Source organism: Sinocyclocheilus grahami, unplaced genomic scaffold (assembly GCF_001515645.1).
Source record: "Sinocyclocheilus grahami isolate Dianchi unplaced genomic scaffold, SAMN03320097.WGS_v1.1 scaffold687.1, whole genome shotgun sequence".
Taxonomy (NCBI): domain Eukaryota; kingdom Metazoa; phylum Chordata; class Actinopteri; order Cypriniformes; family Cyprinidae; genus Sinocyclocheilus; species Sinocyclocheilus grahami.
In genome coordinates, this window is record NW_015505866.1 from 15,482 (window position 1) to 24,953 (window position 9,472).

Genomic DNA, 9,472 nt, shown 5'->3' on the forward strand with positions numbered 1-9,472 from the left:
TATTTTATATATATATATATATATATATATATATATATATATATATATACATATATTTATATATATATATATATATATATATATATATATTTATTTTAATATTATAATAAAAATAATTTTTTTATTACTTCTGTGCAATTAATCTAAAGCTGAAGTGAGAAGTTTCTGTGCTATTAATTATTTCTTTAAGATGGAACAGGATAAAGTGTTTTAACATCAGAAAAATTAGAGAGAGTAAGACTTTAGACTCTCCATCCAACGAGTGCTATGTTTTCTTTTTAGGATGGTTACACAGTGGGTGAGATGGTTTGGGGGCCTATTGAGGGCTTTGGTCTTTGGCCTGGACTGGTTCAGAGCTGGGACAGCAAGAGGCCTTGTGGCTCCATACGTAAAGTGATTTTCTTTGGGAACAGGATGCTATCAGAGGTAGAAAAATGGCTATGCAGAGTCTTATGTGCAGGCTTTTGGGTATTCTTTTACTTAAATGTGTATATAACAAATTGTCTATTGCAGGTCCAAGCAGACGATCTCCTGCCCTTTTTTTCATTTGCCAAGTGCTTCTGTTCTAATTCCTTCGCTACAGTAATGGCGTACAAAGATGCAATTTTTAATTCTCTGCAGGTAAGACAAATTTTGTTATTAGTGCTTTGTAGTTCATGCACTAGCATGCGGTTTGCAATTTACTCTGATATTACAGTCTGGAAAAACTGTTTTGGAAAGCTAAACCTAATTTTGCCCCTAAATATCACTGGTAATATTTTTTTGTTTGCACTTTGGAAAACATTTGTTCGCAATTCATATTGGTTATGCTAGTGGCACAGAAATTACTTAACTTTTAAAGGTTTAAAAAAACTTCCAGTTGTTAGTACAAAACAGAAACATATTTGCCTCTCATTGTGTGTTTGTTCATGTGTCTGTAGGTGGCCTCCAGACGCAGTCGAATGTTTTTTTCTCCTGAGACAGACTCTAAGGATGAACTGCTTAGAGTCATGTTGGACTGGGCCTTTGGAGGCTTTGAACCATTGGGTCCAGAAGGACTTCAACCTCAATCAGAATGCAATGGTATGCAACAAGCACCGAAGGGCGCTCTTTAACCTCAGTGCTTTATTCCAATGTGTAGCATGTAGTATCAAATGCTGTATTAATTTACTATGTATTTATATCTCTCTTTCTTCCTTAGACAAGATTTGTATGCCTCGATCAGTGAATGGGAACATGAGAAAGCACAAAGACTCTACAGGAAAGTTATTTAAATTAACTGTGTCTCTCAGTAAACTCCCTGAATCCCTGGACCTGCACAGTGGCTCGATAGACCTTGGGACAGCCGATGTTTATAGAAAACGCATGTATTCAGAATTGAATCAGAGATCCTGGCAGACTGTGAAGACCCGTAGAAAACAAAAACCACAGCGGAATAAGCATCAAAATATTACCCCAAGAGTACATATCGAGTCCAGACAGAATAGCCAAAAAAGACGTAAGTACATCATTAATATTTATTGTTGCTATTAAAATTGTGATGGCAAAGGAAGAAAAATAAATTGTAAATTGCCTGGTGTTTATTGAAATGTTTTGACAGATCAAATGGTGCATGAATTTCTGGAAAACAAGAGAAACATTCAAGGTCAGAAACCCTTTCATAAACATTGCAGTAACTGTTGATAATGAGTGAAGGTCATCCTAACTTCATTTCTCCTCCTCCTCAGCGTTCTGCTTATCATGTGGGAGTACGCCTGTCGAAATTATCCACCCACTATTCAAAGGAATGCTGTGTTCAAACTGCAAGGTAGTAAATACAGTTACACAGCTGTAGTTCTCTCCACACAAGGGGTTTTGGCTATACCAGCTACAGCTGTTACTAAATGTTGCATAAAATCAAGTATACAGTCATACAACACAATACAATCCTTCAGTGATGTGTCTGTTTGTCACATGTAGTATAATTTCACGGAGACGCTGTACAGATATGATGAAGATGGTTATCAGTCGTACTGCACCGTCTGCTGTTCTGGCATGGAGGTCATTCTGTGTGGCCATGACAACTGTTGTCGGTGAGTGTTTATGGTAATGTTGATACAAGGTCATGGGTTTGATTCCCAGGGAAAGCAAAATCTGATAAAATGTGTAGCTTGAATGCAATGTATGTATTTAGTATTTCCACTGGTGTTCTTAGACGTATACTTGTGTATAGTTGAACTTGGTCTTTTACGCTTCCCTAGCTCCTACTGTGTGGACTGTCTGGATATCCTGGTGGGTGAGGGCACATTTGACCGGCTGAAAAATGTGGACCCCTGGACGTGTTACCTGTGTGCACCTGAGAGCAGCTCTCGAGCTTTGAAGCCCAGGAATGACTGGAGCATCCGAGTGCAGGAATTCTTTGCCAACAACAGCGCTATGGAGTTTGTTAGTGCTTGTTTCATATTGTTCATCATCTTGTAAAAATATTGGATGATCTTCCTTATTTGTGTTTGAATTGGTTCGACCAATGACATTTTTTTTCCTCAGGAGCCCCATCGTGTTTACCCATCAATCCCTGCTAACCAGCGACGTCCAATCAGAGTGCTTTCTTTATTTGATGGTATAGCCACAGGTAAAACTGCCCATATTCCTCAACCACTTTAGTTTAATACACACTTATTATAGTGTTCTTGTACTGGTTATATGACTCATTTAAATGCATTTTTATGTTTCAGGATACCTTGTCTTGAGGGATCTTGGCTTCAAAGTGGAAAAATATGTGGCCTCAGAAGTTGATGAAGAGTCCATTACCATTTCCATGGTCAACCATGATGGAAAAATCACTCATGTGGAAGATGTTAAAAACATTACGAAACAGCATGTATGGTTGCAAAATTATTTTTCGTCGTCTTGTTTCCCCCCCCCATGTCTTTAAAGTGTTAGTTTACCCCAAAATGAAAATTGTCATCATTTACTGACCCTCATGTCATTCTAAAACCACAAGATTTTTGGTCTTTGGTTCATTAATATTTTTATTTTTATTCATTTCTGTTCCTCGATTGACAGTCTCTTCACCCAAAATTCTGATGCTTCAAAATGTTTGTAAAGAGATCAAAAATAAATCCATATGAACGAAGAGGTTTAATCCAAGTCTTTTGAAGAGATGCAATAATTTTATATGATGAACAGATTTCATTTAGGCTTTTATTCACATATAATCATTGATCAGTGAACATAAACAGAAGCTCAACAATTCCTGCTTGACAAGCGAGACCGAACCTCATTTGTTCTCACGCATCAAGCAAGCATGTTTTAGCTTCGGTCACCTGATTTAAATGCTGTAAACATTGTTCATTGATCAATGTTTTTATGTGAACAAAAGCCTAAATTAAATTATTCATCTTATAAAGTGATCATATCTCTTCAAAAGACTTGGATTAAACCACTTAATTCATATGGATTTCTTTTTTGATCCGTTTATGAACGTATTGAAGCGTCAGAGTTTTGAGTGAATATACTTTCAATGGAGGGACATAATCAGAGATTTTATTAAAAGTATCTTCATTTGTGTTCCGAACACAAACACATTTCTTTTGGGTTTGGAACTACATGAGGGTGAGTAAATGATAACAGGATTTTCATTTTGGGTTGATGTAACCCTTTAAATGGTAAAACCTCTCTGCACATGTACTGCGATTTATTTACATATCTGAAGAAGACTCCTCAGCAGTCTGCTGATTGAATTTATTCTCTTTCTTTGTTCAGATTGACAAATGGGGCCCGTTTGATCTTCTCGTTGGTGGAAGTCCTTGTAATGACTTGTCCATAGTCAATCCTGCCCGGAAAGGCTTGTTTGGTAAGTCTGGATCCTGAAATCTAGTACGATTCACACATCAAGAGTTACAGTTTTGTTGAACGTGCTACTGCTGGGTGTGCTCAGCCAGCGCTTGATCACATGTCAAAACAGGTAACCGTTAGCATCATTCATTGCATCCGAGATCCTCTTTACTCTCTGCAGAGGGCACAGGGCGGCTCTTTTTTGAATATTATCGGCTTCTGAATGTTATGAAGCCGAAGGAGGATGACCCACAGCCGTTCTTCTGGCTGTTTGAGAACGTGGTGTTCATGCAAACCCAGGTTAAAGCTGACATTTGCCGCTTTTTGGAAGTGAGTGTTTTTCTTGTTTCATAGACGTTTTGATAAATACTCTCAGCAGTTTATGGTAAATTAAAAAGCTCTTACATTCTATATATTTTTTCTTGAATCTTGGGATCACGATTCACACAAGAATGTTTTAGTCTCACAATGTAGTAATAAGTCTGTGTGGTTTGTTTTTAGTGTAACCCTGTGCTTGTTGATGCTGTGAAAGTGAGTCCAGCTCACAGAGCAAGATACTTCTGGGGGAACATACCTGGCATGAACAGGTGTGTGTCAGTTATATTCATATGAATAACACACTTGCTTTTTACCTGGAAAATACACTCAACAGTGTAAACTAAACATCATCCATTTTATTCTGTTTTGACCAGACCAATCATAGCATCTCAGAATGATAAACTCCGGCTTCAGGAATGTCTGGAGCCTGGCCGCACTGCAAAGGTCTGTCGTGAGCTTCTAACCAAAGATATGCAGTACATAGTTCTCTAGTGATGAGTTCTGAAACTGGGTTATGTTTTAGTACAAACTGAAATTTGTACTGTTTTGCAGTATGAAAAAGTTCGCACTATCACCACACGACCAAACTCACTGAAGCAGGGCACCAATGATGCACATTTCCCCATCACCATGAATGGAAAAGATGACAATATATGGATCACAGAAATGGAGAAGTAAGTTTTACTTCTGCTCTTAGCTGTAAATAAACATTCAAATACAAATATGTATTTTATTTATGATGATTCTCACACTTTCACAGAATATTTGGATTTCCGAAGCATTACACAGATGTGAAAAATATGGGGCGTTTGCAGAGGCAGAGAGTGCTGGGGAAGTCCTGGAGCGTCCCTGTCATAAGACATCTTCTAGCACCACTGAAGGATTACTTTGCTTGTGACGAGGTCCCCTTGAAATGAACAGACATGATTTTTTAAAATCTTTTTCTGTCAGTGTGAATAGACAGGGACATGAGAATTTGTTGCTTTTAATGGTTTTACCCTTATTTTTAAACTAAAATGACTACCTGAATAATGTATGCTGGGAAACTATAGAAGGTTGATTCCATTTTATTGAATGTTGCGTCAAATCATGTCACTTTAAAAAAAAGTCTTTCTCAATTTGCAGTCATGTTTAGCTACAAATGGAGTAACAAATTTGATGTGGGGTTGAACAAAATGAATAAACATGATGAGCAAAATGAATGTGCAATGCTCTGTGACGTACCAAAATTACTACCATCTAAGGTAAAGAAAATTATCAAATGTCACAAAACAGTAATTCGCCACATGACATCTTTGCTCCCACATTTTAATTATCTGAAGCATTTTGCCACTTGGTAGCTTTTATGTCCTTATGTCCATAATTATTATACAATGCACAATTTTTTTTTATCTAAGTCACATTTACTATAAGTTGTAATTATGTTGATATTCAGAGTTTTCAGCTTATTTTCTTTAGCATTTTAGTATCATTTTTTAGTATTTAAAAAGTCTTAAACGAGTTAACGTACCAAATTAAACGAGACACAAAACGACTTTTATTTTGAAACGCAAAGACAAGCCTATTTTGGATGGACGGTCATGCAGTCTTCCACTGTAAGTAGACCTTCAGTCCTATTTTACGAAATTTAGAAGCGAAGTAAGGGATAGCAGTATGTGTTGAGTGTCTACATAGATGTCCTATGTAGAGGAATGGCTGCTGTTGGAAGGCCGCTTTCGCTTCATTTGCAGCAGCATCAGCATCCGTTTCCTCTAGGGATGCACGATATATCGGCCACCATATCGGTATCGGCCGATAAATGCTCATTTTTTCTGTTATCGGTATCGGCCTGATAAGAAACTTTGGCCGATATCTTAAAGCCGATAAATAATGCATTATTTCCTTCAGAGACACTTCAGATGCGCGCTGTTCGTTTGCAGCCTTTTGTGCAATTGTACGTTGTAATATTGTGTTTATTTGATGTATATCTGATTTATCTCATATAGAATGCGTTTGGTTAAGTTAAATATTCTCATCTTCCAGTGTCGCTCCTGAACTAGACATGATGCCAGTTGTATGTAAAGGCGTCTTCATTTGAGAGGGCCTCGTTCAAAAAGAGAACATCTTTTCGGTTTGTTACTTTTCCTTTCAGCATTTGATGTAGTGCGCGTGTTAACATTTTCATAATCTACATTCCCGCACATTGCACACTGACTGACAATCGTGTATACAGCACTGATTAATGTAAGAGCAAAGTGCAAAAGCGTCAAATCACCAGATGCCCAACGTTATAGCAAAATATATTAAATTAGGTCTCAGTGTAGCGGGAAGCACAACAATCATAATTCATACAGCCATAGAAAACCACGCGCGCTAACTTCACATTAGTTTATAGATGTTATTAAATAACTAACTTAAAGGTATGAGACTAAATATGTAGTTGTGATTTCAGAGAGATTTTACACGTCTAATTAAGCAAAATATGTTAGTGTGATCGAGAATTTTTTGCTGACTTCTTAAAAAAAATCTTTTGATTAAATGCAGTGAAGCTAAACTTCACACTTAAATGGTAAGAAACTAATCTTTTAGTTCAGAGGTTTCAGAGGCTAACATTAACATTACATTTTCAGACGTCGTCTTAGTTTGTTTCTCTGTAGTTTCTCTTTCCTCCTTTGAAAATGTAAAAGAAAAGGTGAGTCTGTCAATCATGTGGACTAATGTATTTGTTGCTAACAACAGTTCATTTGTAATGCAATGGGTGCCTGAGATAACCTATCACTCCCCGAAAACCCCTTTTCTTCTGGTTGGATCTCAGATTGACCTACCAGATGATCCTACAACTATTACAAGGCTTGCAAAAAACAAACGAAAGCCAATCAAACCAGAGACAGCTGAAAAACTAGCCAGACTTAAAAGCAGTGAAATATGTTGAATGCTCTGCTCCAACACAGGTAGGTTATACGTGTCGGTATGTTGTTTATAAAGCCAAGTGTTTTTCTTTATTTGTGTAACAAACCGATTCACTTTTTTTCCTATGTTACAGAAAGGACTAAAGAATGTATTTGATGAGGCATTATTAGCAGCTCTAGAGCCCCCAGGATCCCAGAAGACATGCAAATGTGTTATTTTATGAACTGGACACAGCAGCATCTTCAAAGACAAATCTGGTTTTATTTTTGTACAGGTTTTTATCAGGAAAGTAACAATAGGTTTTAATCAGTTTTTTTCCCCCCATCATATACCTTGCTACTCGTGTCACATGATAGGATGATATGTGTGCAGATTGTAATCTCTTTACTCATTTTGTGTGCCACTTTTGAAGTCATTAGTTTAATATATGTGTGATGTCTGTTATCAGCTGAATTTAGAAGACTTCACTGAGCCAAATGAATATGACTTGCCCCACATTATGTCAAGTTGAGTCACTGGGGAATATCTAAGAAATCTGTATTTTAAATAAAAATATAAACAATCATATATACAGAAACTATTCAGAGTCTGATCTTCTTTTAAAAATATCCATAGTATTTCAGTGTGGTGGCAAATGTTTACATAGTTTTATACACTGCCACTTTACCAAAAAGTATATACCAAATACATTTTTAGACTAGGATAAACTTGTCATGGAGGGGGGAAATGATCAAAATCAGTTTTCTCGTGTTATTTCTCTAACATGGACAGCTGTATATGATGGGCCCTTTTTAAATATTTAGCCACATGATGAAAAATTAAGCGGGCGGTATAGCTCACTCCCCCATTACTTTAGTTTTAAGCAATCCTTTCAAACAGTAGCAGCTGCATATGCAATTGTCATCATTTTTAAATACTTTTTAATATGTATAATGTAGATAAAGATAAATTCATTTTATGGGAACATGTCTGAAACGCAAGTTCTTAATGACGGCCCTCCTTATTAACACAAAACATGAATGAGTCTGTTTAGGGTACTCCGTCTCAGTGCAACAGTTTTTGGGAGATAATACGAATGCACTGATAATTAAGGCCTTTGGAAATAAACATCTAAAAATGGATTTATATATGTAGTTTAAAAATAAATACAGAATGAGGAGTCTTCAAATACAGTCTTCAAGCCTCATACAACACTGAGAGATGCACTTTTAACTTTTATAAGGCCTTTAAGTTTACATATAACAGCGTTTCTCATAACAAAGAACAAATTCAGACAGTAAGACACTATCACTCTTCAGCTGCACAGATCTCCACACTACTGTTGGTGACCCGAATCCCATACCAGCCTGCCCAAAACTGTGTATCCTTCCCACCATGAGTGAAACGGATAAACCGAACCCCAGGTCCATAATCCTTAAAGACATATGTCATCTGAAATTTTTGTAAAAATGTATATTTGGTGAGAATGACAGTAATTTTTTAAAGGGTCAGCTGATAGTATTTTATTCTACTCACTTCACACCACTGCTGATCATTCCACTGTGGAAAGAAAACTGGTTCAGGCTCAAAGGTATTGATGGGTTTCTTCTTCTGATCAAGCAACTCTACACAGATCTGATACATGCTCCCACAATCGCAGCGCGGAGCGTACCTGCACCAGACAAAACATTTGCAAAATAAACTTTATTAACTGGTATAATAAAGGAAACACTGATACTGTAAAATTAGAGTTTGAGCAAATGATGTTTTATTAACAAGGTTCGGGAGGAGCGCGATCAGATAATCAATCAGTCTGGCCCAGGTGGAGCTCGTCAGCTAATCACCTTAACAAGCACATACGTGTGTATGTACAAACCCAATTCCAAAAAAGTTGGGACACTGTACAAATTGTGAGTAAAAAAGGAATGGAATAATTTACAAATCTCATAAACTTATATTTTATTCACAATAGAATATAGATAACATATCAAATGTTGAAAGTGAGACATTTTGAAATGTCATGCCAAATATTGGCTCATTTTGGATTTCATGAGAGCAACACATTCCAAAAAAGTTGGGACAGGTAGCAATAAGAGGCAGGAAAAGTTAAATGTACATATAAGGAACAGCTGGAGGACCAATTTGCAACTTATTAGGGCAATTGGCAACATAATTGGGTATAAAAAGAGCCTCTCAGAGTGGCAGTGTCTCTCAAAAGTCAAGATGGGCAGAGGATCACCAATTCCCCCAATGCTATGGCGAAAAATAGTGGAGCAATATCAGAAAAGAGTTTCTCAGAGAAAAATTGCAAAGAGTTTGAAGTTATCATCATCTACAGTGCATAATATCATCCAAAGATTCAGAGAATCTGGAACAATATCTGTGCGTAAGGGTCAAGGCCGGAAAACCATACTGGATACCCGTGATCTTCGGGCCCTTAGACGACACTGCATCACATACAGGAATGCTAATGTAATGGAAATCACAACAT

The 9,472-nt window shown here is 36.9% G+C and overlaps 2 protein-coding genes across 5 annotated transcripts in view; one reads left to right on the forward strand and one right to left on the reverse strand.

Annotated features, from left to right (window-relative positions):
- LOC107559473 (uncharacterized) overlaps positions 1-5,210 on the forward strand; it is a 9,997-nt gene extending 4,787 nt beyond the window's left edge. For both annotated transcript variants that reach the window (XM_016243309.1, XM_016243310.1), the window contains 16 exons: positions 283-426; positions 514-621; positions 921-1,062; positions 1,181-1,477; positions 1,580-1,624; positions 1,707-1,786; positions 1,939-2,051; positions 2,220-2,403; positions 2,506-2,590; positions 2,694-2,839; positions 3,724-3,814; positions 3,977-4,125; positions 4,297-4,382; positions 4,488-4,557; positions 4,666-4,787; positions 4,874-5,210. In XM_016243309.1, the coding sequence (XP_016098795.1) occupies positions 283-426; positions 514-621; positions 921-1,062; positions 1,181-1,477; positions 1,580-1,624; positions 1,707-1,786; positions 1,939-2,051; positions 2,220-2,403; positions 2,506-2,590; positions 2,694-2,839; positions 3,724-3,814; positions 3,977-4,125; positions 4,297-4,382; positions 4,488-4,557; positions 4,666-4,787; positions 4,874-5,030 (2,019 nt within the window). In that variant the 3' untranslated portion in view covers positions 5,031-5,210. The remainder of the gene's footprint in view (positions 1-282; positions 427-513; positions 622-920; positions 1,063-1,180; positions 1,478-1,579; positions 1,625-1,706; positions 1,787-1,938; positions 2,052-2,219; positions 2,404-2,505; positions 2,591-2,693; positions 2,840-3,723; positions 3,815-3,976; positions 4,126-4,296; positions 4,383-4,487; positions 4,558-4,665; positions 4,788-4,873) is intronic.
- Positions 4,942-9,472, reverse strand: part of LOC107559474 (F-box only protein 44-like) — a 14,457-nt gene continuing 9,926 nt past the window's right edge. For 2 of the 3 annotated variants that reach the window (XM_016243312.1, XM_016243311.1), the window contains 2 exons: positions 8,518-8,653; positions 7,942-8,433 (listed from right to left, as the gene is read on the reverse strand). In XM_016243312.1, coding sequence (XP_016098798.1) covers positions 8,290-8,433; positions 8,518-8,653 — 280 coding nt within the window. In that variant the 3' untranslated portion in view covers positions 7,942-8,289. Of the gene's footprint in view, positions 5,021-7,941; positions 8,434-8,517; positions 8,654-9,472 lie in introns of those variants that run through there. The other variant, XM_016243314.1, reaches the window with a different exon arrangement.